Source organism: Pleurodeles waltl, chromosome 11 (genome assembly GCF_031143425.1).
Source record: "Pleurodeles waltl isolate 20211129_DDA chromosome 11, aPleWal1.hap1.20221129, whole genome shotgun sequence".
Lineage (NCBI taxonomy): Eukaryota > Metazoa > Chordata > Amphibia > Caudata > Salamandridae > Pleurodeles > Pleurodeles waltl.
In genome coordinates this window covers 127,156,505-127,176,655 of record NC_090450.1, presented here as the reverse complement: position 1 = coordinate 127,176,655, position 20,151 = coordinate 127,156,505, and the positions used below count along the sequence as shown (strand labels likewise).

The following is a 20,151-nucleotide window of genomic DNA, read 5'->3' as shown; positions in this document are numbered from 1 at the left end:
TGCAGGATCTTAGATATTTGCCCCCTGAACTTCATACTCTGGAAGCTCCCCCTGGCCCAAGTGTTGTCTGCCCTGGATCAAGGACACTGGATGGTAGCGCTGGACTTACAGGATGTATACTTTCCCATTTACCGTCCTGGAGTCCCAAAGTTATTACCTGTGGCTCCAGGTAAGCCACAAGCATGGAGCAGTTCTCTGTTCTACTTAGGCCTTACCAGTTTATCTCTGGTGTTCATCAATGTCATGGTGGTGGTCGCAGCCCATCTGTGGAGGTTAGGAATACCAGTCTTGCCTCAAACATTCGTAGGCCACTTCCAGATGACGGCTGATCTGTTTATCTTGTTGAGCTTGCAGCCAACGTGCTAAAGTTACACCTGTCTCCTTCACAGTGGCTCTCTTTCACCTGAGCATTTCAGGATTTAAAAACTTTTTTTATTGTATTAGATTATATATATCTACATCTATATATCGTAGTGGTGGTCGCCACTAGGTAGTTATAGCTAGGACCATTTTTTCCATAGATGGAGCTTTATACGAATCTTCACGACATTTTCAAAACTTATTCTTTGGTCAGTTTGGCTGCTGTCTTAAAAGTTTCAGGGTGAAGGGTGGGCCGAAATAAAGTGGAGGGGGGAATGGCTAAAACACCTTTTCTCCATTCTGTCTATTTAGACACGCCTATAGCCTGAATTGCTGAACGAAATTACACCAAATTTAGCACAAAGCTAGATTCTGTTCCGCAGAGAACGCTTTTTTGGTTTGATGTAAATCTGTTTAGTAGTTTGTCTTTTAAACCGAAAAAAACATAGATATTTAGGACCGTGGATTCTCCGGATTTTTGCGGATCAATCCACAGATTCACATGCCACGATTGGCTGGCCGCAGCCTCACAGGAATGTTGTGGCAACCATTTCATTTAATCGGAAAACTGTCCCGGGGCTGAAATCCTGGCTGACTGTAGATGGGGTTAGGGTAGAGGTTCCCTGATCTCCATGGGTATTATAAACTTGTGGTAGATAAGTAAAAATGGTCTTCAAGTGCCTTGAATTATTTTATTTTTTTCTTAACAGGTTCCACCCGCGGGGCTCAGCGCAGCCCCCGGTGTAAATCCGCTGATGTCGCGAAACGTGTGTGTGTGTGTATGTGTATATGTATGTGTGTGTATATTATAAAAAGTTAGAGGGACGTTATAGTTGACTCAAATTTAAACATACAAAACCATAGAAATTCACCTGTTGTAGTTGAACGATAACTTGTGCCCCCACCATGCGTTTTTTTCGTCAAAAATGTTATTGCATATATTACATCGATAATATTGAAGATGTCATGAGTGCCGTAATTTGTGGAGTAATTAGCACTGCATTGTGAGGGTGCAAGTTATCATTACCTATGGGTACAAGTTATAGTTACTTGAATAACTAACAGGTGAATTTCTATGGTTTTGTACGTTTAAAATCTGAGCCAAACTTTAACATCTCTGTAACCTTGTTTTTTTATTTCCTCAGTGAATATTATATATATATATATATATATATATATATATATATATATATATATATATATATATATATATATATTTTTTAAATATTGCAACAAGGTTTGTCCATAATTTAATAAAGAATCATGCCCTAGACATAGATGCATCAAAAACATACAGTGGTTCATACAGATTTCAATAAAAGGTATATAGTAAACATAGTGTACAGGCGGAATTCACCAGTCTAGAACAGTCAATGTTGTTAACCGGGGGAAAAATAGAAACTGGGGAAAGAAGTGGGCAGGTTACAAAGATGGTGGCAGCAAGCAAAAACTTTTGAGTGAAGTACAGGAGTGTGAGTAGGTATGTTCGTAGAGACAATGACACAGTGTATTGCGGGGTATTAACCAAAGCCAGGCATGCCAGCGAGGCAGGGTGGTGGTGTGGTGAGGGGGGGCATAAGAGAGCCCCTCCATCCCCACTCTATGAGAGAGGCTGTTGCCCTTATGTATCCTGGTTGCGGCCCGTGACGGGTAGCATATGCGGGCTCTGAAGTCTCAGTGGGCTCAGCACCAGGGAAGCCTATCAGATTCCATCCAGGTCCTGAAGGAGACTCTGGAAAATAGTCAGTGGTTGCTGCACAACCGCAACGGGACCAGCAGCAAAACTCTTCCTACCCCACTCAGAGCTGATTGTTGTGTTGAATGCATTGGTTTGGGTTTTGGAATGCTGTCGGGGAGAGGTAGATATTGGAGGACTTTGGTCTTCACTGAAAAGGCTCCTCCACATCAGCTTGGTGGAGTTCCGAGTGATGTGCTTGGCGCTGAATATGCCTTCCCTCCCTACCATCCTTCAAGGTGGAATGGGTGTATATTTTTGTGGACAACATAACTGCTACGTGGTATTGCAACAAACTGCAGTGTGTGGTTTCTGGTTCTGTGCCAGGAGTCCTTGCTTCAGCATCTCCCTGACAGCTAAGCACTTGACAGAATCTTTAAACTCTAGGACTGATTAACTTGGCTGCCATTGCCTAGCTAATAATGAAAGGCAGTTAAACTTGTGACGGCACAGGGCATCTTCAAGCAATGGTAAGAACCCAGGCGCGATCTATTTGCCACCGCAGGGAACACAGTGTTCACACTTTTGCATCTTGGAGTTTCCAAGGCAGTTCTCTCTCCAAATCCTTTATCCAGCATTGGGAGTCTGAACTCCTTTGCCACCCAGCTCTCTCCTGCCTAGCATACTGAAGATCAAGAGAGCCTGGCCCACATGGTACCACAAGCTCCAGACTGGATGAAAAGTGTGTGGTACCTGGAACTTATGGTCATGAGCATTCATCCAATGATCTGTCCCAGCAGCAGGGCGGAGTCTGGCACCTGAGCCTGCATGGCTTACTCCAGGTGTGGACATTGAGTTGTGACAGCGGTGGGCTTTAAATCTTCCGATATGAAGGGTTTAATGTCATCTTCAGAGCCAAGCATCCATCCTTGTTATCTGTTTATGAAGCACACTGGCAGAAATGTGTTGCTTGGTGCTGCTCCTGAGGCATGTAACTCCGGAATGCAGTTCACGGGTGCTCTCCTGTTTTGATTGTCCCTAGTGCAGCAGGGCTTTGCTGTGGCAAGTTTAAAGTTACCTTTCAGCATTTCTAGCCTTTCTACGTTTACCTAATCAACCGTCTCGTTCCAAGTCGCCTGTTGTGATACGGTTCTTGAAAGGGCTCCTCCAGATGTTCCAGTGAACACTGCGATGCTGCAGTCTGACCTTACTTTAGTATTCACTTACCTGACGTGCATTCCTTTTGAACCCATGCACAGATGTCCTCTTTTTCTCCTAGCTATCAAGACTGCTCTTCTCATTACCATAACCTTGGCCTGCGAGTGAGTGAACTCCATGCTTTGTCAGTTGTTCCACCATATACATATTTCTTCACGGGCCAAACGGAAATGCTTAACCAAGCTGACCTTCATTCTTTGCACTGCATTGCACATCGCTCCAAGGAAGAACGGCCTTGACCCTAAGAGGTTGTTTACTTTTATGTAGACCGAACAAGAGACTGACAGGTTGAAAAACATTTTGTCAGTTTCTCTGGGGCTAAGAAAGGCAAAGTGGACCATCTCTAGATGGATTGCATTATGCTTCAAGATCTGTTATGGACTGGCCAGGGAACCCCTCCCCCCAACCCCAATGGTTTGTGCGCTTACTCCACTAGAGCGAAGGCTGCTAACACTGTACTGGCACCCACTTTGCTGGGATGCAGTGTAGGTGTCGGTTCACACTTTCACTACTGCGTAGATGCCTGATCTGACCGGCACAGTTTCTTGGTCGGAGATATTCCACAGACTCGCGACCAGGGAGGTGCCCTGCTTTGGTATCTATTCACAAGTTGAGAAATCTGTGGGTACAGTCTTTATCAGAAGAACAAGTACTTGGCAAAACACCTTTTTTGGTAGAGATTTATCTAACTGCAGATTCCTCACCATCCCTCCGTCCTCTCCTTTGCAATGGACTCATATTATCCACTAATAAAATGGCAGATATAAATATCTGCAATCTAATTTTCATAGTTATGCGTCTGACTGCATGGACAATGATCAGAAAGAGACTGATGTCAGCGTGTGGAGGTGTCGCGTATATCTAGGCCCAACATCCTAACCAAAATGGAACCGATCTGAGTCGCACAGTGCCACCTGTTAATACACCAGAAGAAAGCGTTGTTAAAGTTGATTAACTTGTTCGTTAGGTTGCTGCACCTTTTCAATCACACTTTTGTGGAAATTTCTAAGTCTAACTATTCAGAAAAATGTGGTGCCTAACCATGCCCTCCTTGTAACTGATAGAAATTGACGTAATGCTGTCAAATCTGCAGTGCTAGCTTAGATCAAGTTCAGTCTGAGAAAACTGGAAGCCATTATTCCTCCTAATACAGTACTTTATGCATTACAGAACGTTATATTACTTGAGCCTGAGTAAGTTTTGAGTGTATGAAATAGCAAATATGTGGATGAAATTGTAGTGAAATTCCAAAAAGCCCTGTTTAGAACCAGGGTAAACGTTTTATTTTTATTTTTTATTTTTTTTAAGCGTTATGTCTCCTTAAAATGACAATTCAATGAAGAATTATATTAGAAAAATGCGGGAGCAAAACATGGCGCATTGAGCAGAGTCAGTCAGTGAAGTTACATATTGCCCCTTTACCATTGAGCTCAAGCTCAGGACTTGTAATTGCTAAAAATGCAGGTAGCAAACGGAGTACGGATAATCTCTTTATTAGGGCCACACCCAAAAATCAACAGTGACACAATGCCAAGTACAACTGCTCTTGCTGCTTGGAACAATTGCAACCATTTAAAACTTTAAAAAAAACAAAAACAAAAAAAATGCCTCCTGATGCAACAAAGAACAGACTAAGCTTGCAAACACAGCACGACACCTCTTCCGTAACATGATATACACACCATAAGAACAGCACACAAGACAATGGTAACCTATGGGGGAAAAAAAATCAAAATTTAGTTTGATAGGTCTAACAGTTCAACTAAACTGCCTCTCGCTTCACATAATTCCTCAATTTGGCAGGAGCAAATCTTACTTGTTTCTTATTTCAATAATCTGATCAGCGTTCAAATCTAACACACCACCATCAAACATAAGGATCAACAATGGTCACCAAACGCTCAGTTCCACCACTATTCGTCAGATAGCTTCTCAGCACAATCATTCTCACTCCACTCTTTACCTTAATGGCAGAACTATCTTTAAACATTGTGTCTTGCATGTAGCTAAACAGAGCTTTGCCCACACAATTCACCTTCTGTGGCTAGCTGTCTCATGCTTCTGACCACAATGTACTTATGTTGTGCTTGAGAAAATGTTCACTTTGCAAACACCAAATTGTACCCCTGTCAATTCTGTTTACCATATTTCTAGGACTTGGGGAGCGAAGTGCAAGATTGTGGTCTGCCGTGCTGGAGGGTTTGACAGGGGGTGGGATGCTCTTGAGATGTTCTTTAGATTCCCTGGTTGTGTATATTGGTGCTTTAAGAGCTAAAATATGTAACTTTAAGTGGACACCGAAAGTACCATATACCACATAAGCAAAAAATCCCAAGGACCTCTGTGGGATGGCTGATGTAGACAAGATGATATGGTGCAAATCAGATAAACCTTGATCACCTGTTACCTTTGAGGCTTGTTTGTGTACGGTTGAGCATTGTCTTAATAAAGGTTAGTGCTGATGCTAGGGTTAAGGAATGACATGCTTAAGATTATAAATAAGTAACCCAATGGATGTATCTGCATTCACCCTAACTGTATCTGTAAATATCTTGTAATTTAAGTGTATATTGAAAAGTTGAGTGAACTTCAGTTTTAGTTTTTTTACATTTCCATGTGTTAACAGAGTTCTTTATCTTGTTTTCTTTAGTTAAATAGGGTTAAAATGGTGGAAAAAGAAAAGGATGCGTTGGAAGGAGAAAAAAATAAAGCTATTGAATTTCTCACTTTGGAAAATGACATTTTTAAGAAGAAGAATCACATTTGTCAGTATTATACGTAAGTGTTGACTCTGCTAAATATTTGGATAGTAAGTAGACTTACTTCTCTTGTGATATATTGTGGAGAAGATTTTGTTTACAGTTAGAACTGCTCACATTGGAACTGGGAAACTAGGTTTGAGTCTCCAACAAATCGCTTAATCATACCATGCTTAAAAAATGAATGTGGCTACGTGTTACTGATAAGTGATAGGATAAGTGTTCGCACGGTGCCCTCTTACAGGACCACATCCCTGACACCCAACTGGATGGTGAGCCAACCAGATTACCAAAAGAAAATAAGAGGCACTCGTCAAATCATCATGAGTATGATGAGCAGTAATAATATCTATCAGTGTTGCTTAAACTGTCCTTGGAGAAAAAAGAAAGCAAAACAGTCTTAAATCAGGATCCAAATATTAGACCATGATACTACACACATAGCCGGGTTTCTGCATTCCCCCCCCCCCCCCCCCTCTTTTTTCTTTTTCTGCCCTTATACTTACTTGTTTCTAGCAATATAGTTATGCTAAACATTGACATTTCTGAGCGTTTTGGCTTTAACTATTAGCTTTTTATTCTTGAATTCTATACGACTCAGTGCTGCACTACTATTTTTTTAGCCTAGTATACATATATATTATCTAGCAGATGGGAGCGGATAATTACAACGGGCTACCTTGATATGGATTATGTTTCCAGTTACTTGACAGAAGACCTATTTTACACAGAACCTAAGCTCATTTGATTTTTGACAGCATTGTATACACAGGTAATCTGATATTCTGGGTCACAAGTTATTGCTTCTTACCCACATGCTAGTTGGCATGCAAACTTTGGGCAGATCACATGGTTCATGAGGCTTCATACCTCTTTCTTAATTACTACCGGATACCCTAGTGTTGTTGTTTAGAGATTACAATGGTCTTTCGCCTTTTGACTATTATCCAAAAGGACCCCCTTTCTTCATCTGTTTCTTAAAAAGTTTTGTTTTATGACTTGATTGTGCACCAGGTGACTTCTCTTGGGAACTACACAGCTTGCAACTACTTTAGATGTTACTTTCACGGGGATTTTGTCACTATGGCGAGTGTTGTGTTCTACAACTTTAATTAGCTATCATATTCATAGCTATCCATCCACCATTTTTCGATACGGTTAAGGGTTCACCATTTCTCTAGCAATCACAGACTGTTCTAATGTGGTCACAAAGCTTGTTTTAGGCAAATTTCAGCCCTGCCAAAGTCAAAGGGGTAACCCCTGGACGAAACATGTTTTGAAATGTTCGTATAGGGGACAGAGTTTTTTAAATGTGTGTAGGAAGTTGGCTCTGAATGTGCTATTTCAAAGTAAGGAATAGCATGCACAGAGTCCAAGGGTTCCCCTTAGAGGTAAAATAGTGGTAAAAAGAGATAATACTAATGCTCTATTTTGTGGTAGTGTGGTCGAGCAGTAGGCTTATCCAAGGAGTAGTGTTAAGCATTTGTTGTACATACACATAGACAATAAATGAGGTACACACACTCAGAGACAAATCCAACCAATAGGTTTGGTTATAGGAAAATATCTTTTCTTAGTTTATTTTAAGAACCACAGGTTCAAATTTAACATGTAATATCTTGTTTGAAAGGTATTGCAGGTAAGTACATTAGGAACTTTGAATCATTTCAATTGCATGTATACTTTTCAAGTTATTCACAAATGGCTATTTTAAAAGTGGACACTTAGTGCAATTTTCACAGTTCCTGGGGGAGGTAAGTTTTTGTTAGTTTTACCAGGTAAGTAAGACACTTACAGGGTTCAGTTCTTGGTCCAAGGTAGCCCACCGTTGGGGGTTCAGAGCAACCCCAAAGTTACCACACCAGCAGCTCAGGGCCGGTCAGGTGCAGAGTTCAAAGTGGTGCCCAAAACGCATAGGCTTCAATGGAGAGAAGGAGGTGCCCCGGTTCCAGTCTGCCAGCAGGTAAGTACCCGCGTCTTCGGAGGGCAGACCAGGGGGGTTTTGTAGGGCACCGGGGGGGACACAAGCCCACACAGAAATTTCACCCTCAGCAGCGTGGGGGCGGCCGGGTGCAGTGTTAGAACAAGCGTCGGGTTCGCAATGGAAGTCAATGAGAGATCAAGGGATCTCTTCAGCGCTGCAGGCAGGCAAGGGGGGGCTTCCTCGGGGAAACCTCCACTTGGGCAAGGGAGAGGGACTCCTGGGGGTCACTTCTGCAGTGAAAGTCCGGTCCTTCAGGTCCTGGGGGCTGCGGGTGCAGGGTCTTTTCCAGGCGTCGGGACTTAGGTTTCAGAGAGTCGCGGTCAGGGGAAGCCTCGGGATTCCCTCTGCAGGCGGCGCTGTGGGGGCTCAGGGGGGACAGGTTTTGGTACTCACAGTCGTAGAGTAGTCCGGGGGTCCTCCCTGAGGTGTTGGTTCTCCACCAGCCGAGTCGGGGTCGCTGGGTGCAGTGTTGCAAGTCTCACGCTTCTTGCGGGGAGTTGCAGGGTTCTTTAAAGCTGCTTCTTGAAACAAAGTTGCAGTCTTTTTGGAGCAGGTCCGCTGTCCTCGGGAGTTTCTTGTCGTCGTCGAAGCAGGGCAGTCCTCAGAGGATTCAGAGGTCGCTGGTCCCTTTGCAAGGCGTCGCTGGAGCAGAGTTCTTTGGAAGGCAGGAGACAGGCCGGTGAGTTTCTGGAGCCAAGGCAGTTGTTGTCTTCTGGTCTTCCTCTGCAGGGGTTTTCAGCTAGGCAGTCCTTCTTCTTGTTGTTGCAGGAATCTAATTTTCTAGGGTTCAGGGTAGCCCTTAAATACTAAATTTAAGGGCGTGTTTAGGTCTGGGGGGTTAGTAGCCAATGGCTACTAGCCCTGAGGGTGGGTACACCCTCTTTGTGCCTCCTCCCAAGGGGAGGGGGTCACAATCCTAACCCTATTGGGGGAATCCTCCATCTGCAAGATGGAGGATTTCTAAAAGTTAGTCACTTCAGCTCAGGACACCTTAGGGGCTGTCCTGACTGGCCAGTGACTCCTCCTTGTTGCTTTCTTTGTTCCCTCCAGCCTTGCCGACAAAAGTGGGGGCCGTGGCCGGAGGGGGCGGGCAACTCCACTAACCTGGAGTGCCCTGCTGGGCTGTGACAAAGTGGTGAGCCTTTGAGGCTCACCGCCAGGTGTCACAGCTCCTGCCTGGGGGAGGTGTTAGCATCTCCACCCAGTGCAGGCTTTGTTACTGGCCTCAGAGTGACAAAGGCACTCTCCCCATGGGGCCAGCAACATGTCTCTAGTGTGGCAGGCTGCTGGAACTAGTCAGCCTACACAGACAGTCGGTTAAGTTTCAGGGGGCACCTCTAAGGTGCCCTCTGGGGTGTATTTTGCAATAAAATGTACACTGGCATCAGTGTGCATTTATTGTGCTGAGAAGTTTGATACCAAACTTCCCAGTTTTCAGTGTAGCCATTATGGTGCTGTGGAGTTCGTGTTTGACAAACTCCCAGACCATATACTCTTATGGCTACCCTGCACTTACAATGTCTAAGGTTTTGTTTAGACACTGTAGGGGTACCATGCTCATGCACTGGTACCCTCACCTATGGTATAGTGCACCCTGCCTTAGGGCTGTAAGGCCTGCTAGAGGGGTGACTGACCTATACTTGCATAGGCAGTGAGAGGCTGGCATGGCACCCTGAGGGGAGTGCCATGTCGACTTACTCGTTTTGTTCTCACTAGCACACACAAGCTGGCAAGCAGTGTGTCTGTGCTGAGTGAGAGGTCTCCAGGGTGGCATAAGACATGCTGCAGCCCTTAGAGACCTTCCTTGGCATCAGGGCCCTTGGTACTAGAAGTACCAGTTACAAGGGACTTATCTGGATGCCAGGGTCTGCCAATTGTGGATACAAAAGTACAGGTTAGGGAAAGAACACTGGTGCTGGGGCCTGGTTAGCAGGCCTCAGCACACTTTCAATTGTAAACATAGCATCAGCAAAGGCAAAAAGTCAGGGGGCAACCATGCCAAGGAGGCATTTCCTTACAATGTGTGTTAGGAAAAACGTGACACTCTCCATATACAGCCTTTCTTTTCACAATTTGTACAGCAGATCAGACAGTTCACCGTACAAAATACTGGAACTCTGCAGTCAGAAGGAAAAAAGACAAACTGACTTGGCCTCTGCCTCTGAACACAGAGCAAATGTGACAAGAACAAGATTTAAAGGTATCTTTATTGCTCCTTTACTTCCGGATGGAAGAGAATTGTCAACTCGCTAGTAGGGCCAAGTTGGACCTAAAAATAGCTCGACTTGATAAAATGACTCGCCATAGGGAGAGTGCGAGTAGATTTTTTGGAGGCCTGCAACAAATCCATTCTACGATACTTTCCTTGCCTTCGCCACGCCACTAGCTTTTAACCATTTTGAACAGTAGGCCATACTGGTGTACATCTTGGCAAAACACATTGTATAGGCAAGACGTATTGCCTTTCCCAATGCTTGCTCTGTTTCTGTGACAGAATGTTCTGGAATCTGAGGGAAGCTGGAAATTTCCTGCCGCTCAGTGTTACCCCTAGTTAGCTGATAAAAAAATGGTACCTCACTTTTGTCAGTGGGCCTAGAGACTGCGAGCACAAAAACCCTGAAGCATTACAAAACAATTGTGATAAAATTATCCAGTTATTTGAGTTGCATTCTAAGTTCAAGTACTATCTTCTCTACTTTGATTCAGATAGCCTTTTATTGTATTCTTAAACAGTCTAATAGTCAATCCTGTTAAAATCTACCTACCAACCCGTTTAGTTTCAGAATATGTAATTCCACTAAAATTTCGTACTGCTCAAAGCGATTAAAAACGCTTACATACACAATTATAAATCCACCCTCTTGGTTATATAAACTTTCTACTCTGAAAACAGTGATTATGGAAATCCTAATGTGACATGCAAATAGGTCTTCATCATGCCGTAATAAAACTGCAAGATTTTCTTTCCCAATATCACAAAATATTGCGTCCTGTTAATGTCACAGTAGTGGCAAAACACCAACACCAACTAAAAAGGGTTAAAAATACTGAATGCAAATAAAATCCCAGAGTTTCCCAAACCATCAACCTTAAACAGTGCCATGTATATGTATAATGAATGAGGTCAAATAATTATGCAGGAAAAATTGTTCATTGTCAAAGAGCTGAGTAAGGAATGGCTTTGTGTTCAGTGCTTTTGCCATCTTGAGTGCTTTGTGTATGTGAAATGTGATTAATGATTTAAGCTAAGTTGCCTCCCTCTCTCCAAAATTACAAATGGTTGCAAGATTTGCTGATTCACCTTCCCCAGCCCAAGGTGCCATCCACCCTTCCTCTCAAACAGACCATCAATACTTAACTTTTTCGGTTTGCATGTAGCACCTTGTATGCCCCCCAGACACCTTGCTGTCTATCAGGTATCCTAAATGTGGGCACATCCTTCCATCCTGCCTCTACATCACCTGTGTTGGCTATGGACTCTGATCCCAAACATGCAGTAAGTAATCTAGCACCCTTTCAGGGACGAGATTATTGAACATGGCACAGAAAAAACTAGCAAGAGTAGGAGCAAGGACACCCGGAAAATCCCATCCCCTGCAGCATAGAAAGATGGGTTGACTAGAAGAATTGTGAAAGAAAACCGAACTGGTATTAGTGGACGGGGAGGGAGGGGGAAATCTGGTTGAGGTACATGAGGAAAAGTGGTGTGTGTTAATGGGAGCAGTATCCACGTAAGATCACTGTGCGGTCACCATTTTCAACATTGTAGTTTCCTCCTACTGTGTGAGGGTGTATTGACAATTCAATAGTAGTTAATCACCAGTCTTCTAAATATTGTATATAAAAATAGTTGCAATTTAGGAGTGAGTATTTAGAGTTTTTGACACACAGGAGAAATGAGGATGTTCGATTAGGAAGCTGCGCAGTGAGCTCTGGTGGAAGATGCTAATCAGGCTGCCATGTACTCTCATAAAGGAAAATGTGTTGTAGCTGCATATCTGCACTTAATGGTTAGTTATTTTCATGATTATGTGAGGAAGAAATAATCTCTGGAATGTAGAAAAGGGTTCCTAAGCAACATTTTCTTCATCTGAGAGCTGGTAAATTTACCATCCTTAAAGTGCATAGAAGCTACAAACACTGGTGTGAAATCTGCCCTGCACAACTGCTGTGATCCTATTTTAGAGACTTTTGGTTCTTTTGTGAATAAAGTAAATGATTTCCATTGTGTTTGTTCTTCAGTCATGATCTTCAAAAACGGATTGGTGATCTTGATGCTCAAAAGGAGAAAACCCACGAAGATACTAAGGATGTGAACGAGAAGAGTGGTAAACTTGCAGAAGAAATGAAAGTGAAGAACAAAGCTTTAAAAGATGTTGAAAAGTAAGTAATTCCATTTTTTAAAGTACAAAAATCAATGTTGAAACTTAAACTTAAGTTTTTTGATGTTATTTCTGCCTTAATTAAAATAATTCTGCGTTGCAAAGTAGTTTAACATGCAGTCCTGGATGATGTAACCTATGTAAAGCATCAGCATGTTTTCAACCAACATCTTTGTTACAGCTCAATGTGTGTACCCAACCCATAAGTAGCCTCCCACACAGTTCTCCTGAGGCCAAATTTCCTCACCTCCAGATTGTCCTTGCAGCATTAACTGCTGCTAGCTAGGTTTTAAAGCTGAGTAACCATGACCAGGCAAAACCAGATACAGTCCCTTTAATAAGACCAGCTTTAAAGTAACATACCTATCTTAGTCTAATATTTACTTCCCTTCTCCCACATGAGGTGCGTGTTTTAGTTTGGCGTCTCTGGCACGTTTTAGGTAAAGATTTACATGCTGTGCGTACTCCTGCCATCTCATGTTTTTTCATAGTAAACATTTGAGACAAAAGTGTCAACCGTGCTAATGTCAGCACTTAAACTGTGAGGACTTACAGCCTCTTGGCTACATGGAGGGATGTTCATACTCTGTCGCTGTTGCCCAGTAGACTGTTATGATGCAATTTACAAACTGGAAGGTTGTGTAGCATGCATCAAATATTCTGATGTGCCAGGCCTCTCCTCCATAATGTTGTGCGGGTGCGGTTGACAACATATATTCTGTGCTTGCTGCCGATTTCTTTGTTCTCTGGTTTAATAATAAAGTATTCCTGTACATACTGCATTATTGTGATCATTTCTCCTTTGCAGCAGCAGTGCAAGCCAAAACTTATATACAAATACAAAGATCATGACCTTTCCTTTGGTGTGACAGATACAATTAAAACTTTGTAATTGACCGTAAAGGTCACATTCTCATTAACACTATCAGTAAGACACCTGGTTATAGTATTTGCTTGTTTGTGTGTGTGTGAATAATTTTTGGTCTTAATTATTGGTATACATTTTGTGAGGTCATAGACATTGAATTTGACTGAATTATGGTTGAATGGCTGCTGTGTGGCTTATGGTTAATAGAGCTAAATATAAGTGAAAAATGACACTTTTTTCATTTTTTCAGTTCTGTAACCACGTATTCGTATTAACTGTTTTTTTTTTTTTTTTTTCCCCTGTAAGTTTGTGTTCTTTATGAAATAGTACATCAAACTTAAATTATTCCCTTTTGCGCACGCTCTTCAGCTGTGCGCATAGCTATGGTTTTCTGCAGTGCCTGGTTTGCCAGCCCCAACCGTGCACAGCTGCTGACTGTGCAGTGGGGGGTGCACTATGAGACCTAGGCTGTGGGCAGTCTTTCAGGGATTAGACATTTATAGAGATGTGGGGCTTTATTTAGATTTTTCCTGGTACTTAAAAGAATCTGATTTTGTTTAGATGATTACTCTGAAACTTTTCTGTTCACAACCACTTAATATCTTTAGAACGTGTTTTTCCTTATTGATTGAATTTGCTGTTGAGTGCTTCCATCATTTTATTTCCAATTTGGGGATTTTTCTCTGTGCATCAGACATTGGTTTAGCACTCTTTACAGTAGAGTGTGAAGATGTTCAGGTGAGAATCTTCTGTTCCCACTTCCTGCAGCACTTCTTGAAGAACACTTTGATGCCCGTTTACTGTTCTTTTTTCTCCTTGCCTAGGATTTTCATGTGCTCTTGCATCACATTGGGAAAGTCCTGTATGAGTACAGACCTCGCTGATATAGCTAGGTAACTTTTAATGACGAGTTGGCTGTACATACCTTAAGATGGCTTCCCTACTCGTTTGCAAAATCTAGTAATTGAACTAGACAATACAGGGGCATATCTGCTCATGCAGATATGTCCTCAAATCAGATGGGTGACTTACGTATATTAGATGCAGTGATTTGGGGCATGGCACACATTGTGCCATGCCGTGTTTTCACTCATTGCTTGCACCATGACACTGAGTCTGCCATGACAAGCTGTGTGCAATTTGTAGAGGGGTTTCCTTAGGATGGCACAATACATGCTGCAGCCCTTGGGGCCCTCTGTAATACCCAGGCCCTAGTACCTAGGGTACCATTTACTAGGGACTTACAGAGGGATTAAAGTATGTGCCAATTGTACACAATTAGAATAGTTTTTCTTTGTTTTAGGGAAAGAGCACTGGCACAGGGGACCTAGTTAGCACTAACCCAGAGCACTTTCTGTCAAAAAACCTCCGTACCAGTGGCAAAAAGTAGGTGCGTGACCATGTTAAAAAGGGGCACTTTCCTGCACAATCAGCCATCCATTGCACACTGGCCACAGGCCAGACCCTTTACTTAGCCACTTGCTGAACAGGGCTGAAGGCAGTGGGCTCCAGAGGTTAAAAATAAGTACTTGAGCAAACTGAAATAACCTGGGGAACTGTAAGGAAATGCCTCCTTGGCATGGTTGCCCCCTGACTTTTTGCCTTTGCTGATGCTATGTTTACAATTGAAAGTGTGCTGAGGCCTGCTAACCAGGCCCCAGCACCAGTGTTCTTTCCCTAACCTGTACTTTTGTATCCACAATTGGCAGACCCTGGCATCCAGATAAGTCCCTTATAACTGGTACTTCTAGTACCAAGGGCCCTGATGCCAAGGAAGGTCTCTAAGGGCTGCAGCATGTCTTATGCCACCCTGGAGACCTCTCACTCAGCACAGACACACTGCTTGCCAGCTTGTGTGTGCTAGTGAGTACAAAACTAGTAAGTCGACATGGCACTCCCCTCACGGTGCCATGCCAGCCTCTCACTGCCTATGCAAGTATAGGTCAGTCACCCCTCTAGCAGGCCTTACAGCCCTAAGGCAAGGTGCACTATACCATAGGTGAGGGTACCAGTGCATGAGCATGGTACCCCTACAGTGTCTAAACAAAACCTTAGACATTGTAAGTGCAGGGTAGCCATAAGAGTATATGGTCTGGGAGTTTGTCAAACACGAACTCCACAGCACCATAATGGCTACACTGAAAACTGGGAAGTTTGGTATCAAACTTCTCAGCACAATAAATGCACACTGATGCCAGTGTACATTTTATTGCAAAATACACCCCAGAGGGCACCTTAGAGGTGCCCCCTGAAACTTAACCGACTGTCTGTGTAGGCTGACTAGTTCCAGCAGCCTGCCACACTAGAGACATGTTGCTGGCCCCATGGGGAGAGTGCCTTTGTCACTCTGAGGCCAGTAACAAAGCCTGCACTGGGTGGAGATGCTAACACCTCCCCCAGGCAGGAGCTGTAACACCTGGCGGTGAGCCTCAAAGGCTCACCCCTTTGTCACAGCCCAGCAGGGCACTCCAGCTTAGTGGAGTTGCCCGCCCCCTCCGGCCACGGCCCCCACTTTTGGCGGCAAGGCTGGAGGGAACAAAGAAAGCAACAAGGAGGAGTCACTGGCCAGTCAGGACAGCCCCTAAGGTGTCCTGAGCTGAGGTGACTCTAACTTTTAGAAATCCTCCATCTTGCAGATGGAGGATTCCCCCAATAGGGTTAGGATTGTGACCCCCTCCCCTTGGGAGGAGGCACAAAGAGGGTGGACCCCCGGACTACTCTACGACTGTGAGTACCAAAACCTGTCCCCCCTGAGCCCCCACAGCGCCGCCTGCAGAGGGAATCCCGAGGCTTCCCCTGACCGCGACTCTCTGAAACCTAAGTCCCGACGCCTGGAAAAGACCCTGCACCCGCAGCCCCCAGGACCTGAAGGACCGGACTTTCACTGGAGAAGTGATCCCCAGGAGTCCCTCTCCCTTGCCCAAGTGGAGGTTTCCCCGAGGAAGCCCCCCCTTGCCTGCCTGCAGCGCTGAAGAGATCCCTTGATCTCTCATTGACTAACATTGCGAATCCGACGCTTGTTCTAACACTGCACCCGGCCGCCCCCGCGCCGCTGAGGGTGAAATTTCTGTGTGGGCTTGTGTCCCCCCCGGTGCCCTACAAAACCCCCCTGGTCTGCCCTCCGAAGACGCGGGTACTTACCTGCAAGCAGACCGGAACCGGGGCACCCCCTTCTCTCCATTCTAGCCTATGCGTTTTGGGCACCACTTTGAACTCTGCACCTGACCGGCCCTGAGCTGCTGGTGTGGTAACTTTGGGGTTGCTCTGACCCCCCAACGGTGGGCTACCTTGGACCAAGAACTGAACCCTGTAAGTGTCTTACTTACCTGGTAAAACTAACAAAAACTTACCTCCCCCAGGAACTGTGAAAATTGCACTAAGTGTCCACTTTTAAAGTAGCTATTTGTGAATAACTTGAAAAGTATACATGCAATTGAAATGATTCAAAGTTCCTAATGTACTTACCTGCAATACCTTTCAAACAAGATATTACATGTTAAATTTGAACCTGTGGTTCTTAAAATAAACTAAGAAAAGATATTTTTCTATACAAAACCTATTGGCTGGATTTGTCTCTGAGTGTGTGTACCTCATTTATTGTCTGTGTATGTACAACAAATGCTTAACACTACTCCTTGGATAAGCCTACTGCTCGACCACACTACCACAAAATAGAGCATTAGTATTATCTCTTTTTACCACTATTTTACCTCTAAGGGGAACCCTTGGACTCTGTGCATGCTATTCCTTACTTTGAAATAGCACATACAGAGCCAACTTCCTACAGGAACAAAACAGTTAAACTGCGTTATGGTTCTTAATCAAATACCCATGATACCAGAGATTAGTCAGCTACCATTTCCACCATTCACCATATTTTGTGCTGCCTGCCATGCTCAAAACAACAATTTGCCAATGATGGAGAAAATAAAAATGGCCATCAAGAAAGCAATATGATGGGAGGCCCAAGTTATGACGTGTGGTGGGATTAGGATACCATAAATTGGAAATATTAGTGGTTGTGTGAATTAGTGTCAAATGCAACTCAGTTTTCAGGGTTCAAGTGTGCCACCTAAATACTGAAATTAGGGGCTTGACCACACGCTTCTTGTGACGAGTTCCGCTCGCAAGTGGGCATAACCCTAACCCTTGTGGCCTAATTCCTTCCAAACAAGATGGAAGATTTTAAAAAGTAGTGTCCACTTGAGCTCATCCACCTTAGGGGAGGGACTGGCATGAAGTGAGCTTGTCTACCAATGTAACTATTTTTTCTGCCTGTGCTGCTGCCAAAAGTGGGGGTCAGAATATGGGAGCTGGTTATCACCCTGGAATGTCCAACCTTCCTTGGAGAGGAGGAAACCGCTCCGGCCACTGCAGACTTTGGTCGCTGGGGCTCAAGAGCACTGGCTCTCACTATGAGGGTGCAGCAACGCGTCTGTGGTGGCTGAGCTGTTCAGGACCAGTCAGTGAACACACTAGTAACTGGTAGGTTTTGAGGGGGCACCTCTAAGATGCCCCTTTCTGCGTTTATTAATAAATCCATCAGTGGAACCAGAGAGGGTTTATTATCCTGAGCTGTTTGATACCAAACATCTCCGGATTCAGTGAAGCCATCATGTAGCTGGGGAACTCTTAGTGTCCAGCACATGCATTTAAAATGGCTTCCCTGACACTCACTATGTCTGCGAATTGACAGACAGCAGAGGCATTAATGGCCTGGGGACCACAATTCACCAGGGCCTGCTCACTATCGTCCGAGGTGCCCACCCTTAGGAGATAGCAGTTTGCTTTTTGTTGGTGGGAACTTTAACAACTCCTGACAACCGTGAGGAATCTCGAAGTCTGCTTCCAGGGTGTGGTCCCACACATTAGGAACAGAATTCATCTGTTTTCATGCCTGCTGCCAAGGTGAAAGAATTGTTGCCCTTTAGCAATATCTTAGGTAGTGACTGAGTGTTTTTTTTTCTTGTCATCTCCTGTTGCGAACAGAACTCGTTCTCTCTTTTTAACCACTACAAGTATGTAAAATGATCTTGAAGCCCTGTCGGTTTGACTCCACCCAAATAAGTGGGTGGTATGTGTAAGGAAATGCCTCCTTGGCATGGTTACCCCTGACTTTTTGCCTTTGCTGATGCTATGTTTTGAATTGAAAGTGTGCTGAGGCCTGCTAACCAGGCCCCAGCACCAGTGTTCTTTCCCTAACCTGTACTTTTGTATCCACAATTGGCACACCCTGGCATCCAGGTAAGTCCCTTGTAACTGGTACCTCTGGTACCAAGGGCCCTGATGCCAGGGAAGGTTTCTAAGGGCTGCAGCATGTCTTATGCCACCCTGGAGACCCCTCACTCAGCACAGACACACTGCTTGCCAGCTTGTGTGTGCTGGTGAGAACAAAATGAGTAAGTCGACATGGCACTCCCCTCAGGGTGCCATGCCAGCCTCTCACTGCCTATGCCAGTATAGATAAGTCACCCCTCTAGCAGGCCTTACAGCCCTAAGGCAGGGTGCACTATATCATAGGTGAGGGCACCAGTGCATGAGCACTGTGCCCCTACAGTGTCTAAGCAAAACCTTAGACATTGTAAGTGCAGGGTAGCCATAAGAGTATATTGTCTGAGAGTTTGTCAAACACGAACTCCACAGCACCATAATGTCTACACTGAAAACTGGGAAGTTTGGTGTAGGAAGTTGGCTCTGTATGTGCTATTTCAAAGTAAGGAATAGTATGCACAGAGTCCAAGGGTTCCCCTTAGAGGTAAGATAGTGGCAAAAAGAGATAATACTAATGCTCTATTTTGTGGTAGTGTGGTCGAGAAGTAGGCTTATCAAAGGAGTAGTGTTATGCATTTGTTGTACATACACACAGGCAATAAATGAGGAACACACACTCGGAGACAAATCCAGCCAATAGGTTTTGTTATAGAAAAATATATTTTCTTAGTTTATTTAAAGAACCACAGGTTCAAATTCTACATGTAATATCATTTGAAAGGTATTGCAGGTAAGTACTTTAGGAACTTTGAATAATTACAGTAGCATATATACTTTTTACATAAAACACAATAAGCTGTTTTAAAAGTGGACACTTAGTGCAATTTTCACAGTTCCTGGGGGAGGTAAAGTATTGTTAGGTTTCACAGGTAAGTAAGTTACTTACAGGTTTCAGTTTTTGGTCCAAGGTAGCCCACCGTTGGGGGTTCAGAGCAACCCCAAAGTTACCACACCAGCAGCTCAGGGCCGGTCAGGTGCAGAGGTCAAAGAGGTGCCCAAAACACAGGCTTCAATGGAGAGAAGGGGGTGCCCCGGTTCCAGTCTGCCAGCAGGTAAGTACCCGTGTCTTCGGAGGGCAGACCAGGGTTTTTTTTTAGGGCACCGGGGGGGGGACACAAGTCAGCACAAAAAGTACACCCTCAGCAGCGCGGGGGCGGCCGGGTGCAGTGTGCAAACACGCGTCTGGTTTACAATGGTTTTCAATGAGAGATCAAGGGATCTCTTCAGCGTTGCAGGCAGGCAAGGGGGGGGCTCCTCGGGGTAGCCACCACCTGGGCAAGGGAGAGGGCCTCCTGGGGGTCACTCCTGCACAGGAGTTCCGTTCCTTTAGGTGCTGGGGGCTGCGGGTGCAGGGTCTTTTCCAGCCGTCGGGAAATGGAGTTCAGGCAGTCGCGGTCAGGGGGAGCCTCGGGATTCCCTCTGCAGGCGTCGCTGTGGGGGCTCAAGGGGGACAACTTTGGTTACTCACGGTCTCGGAGTCGCCGGAGGGTCCTCCCTGAGGTGTTGGTTCTCCACCAGTCGAGTCGGGGTCGCCGGGTGCAGTGTTGCAAGTCTCACGCTTCTTGTGGGGAGTTGCAGGGGTCTTTAAATCTGCTCCTTGAAACAAAGTTGCAGTTCTTTTGGAGCAGTGCCGC

The 20,151-nt window shown here is 44.6% G+C and overlaps 1 protein-coding gene across 1 annotated transcript in view; it reads left to right on the top strand.

Annotated features, from left to right (window-relative positions):
• Positions 1-20,151, top strand: part of SMC4 (structural maintenance of chromosomes 4) — a 451,201-nt gene that overhangs the window by 50,722 nt on the left and 380,328 nt on the right. Inside the window, exons 7-8 of the mRNA XM_069213253.1 lie at positions 5,904-6,031; positions 12,239-12,379. Coding sequence (XP_069069354.1) covers positions 5,904-6,031; positions 12,239-12,379 — 269 coding nt within the window. The remainder of the gene's footprint in view (positions 1-5,903; positions 6,032-12,238; positions 12,380-20,151) is intronic.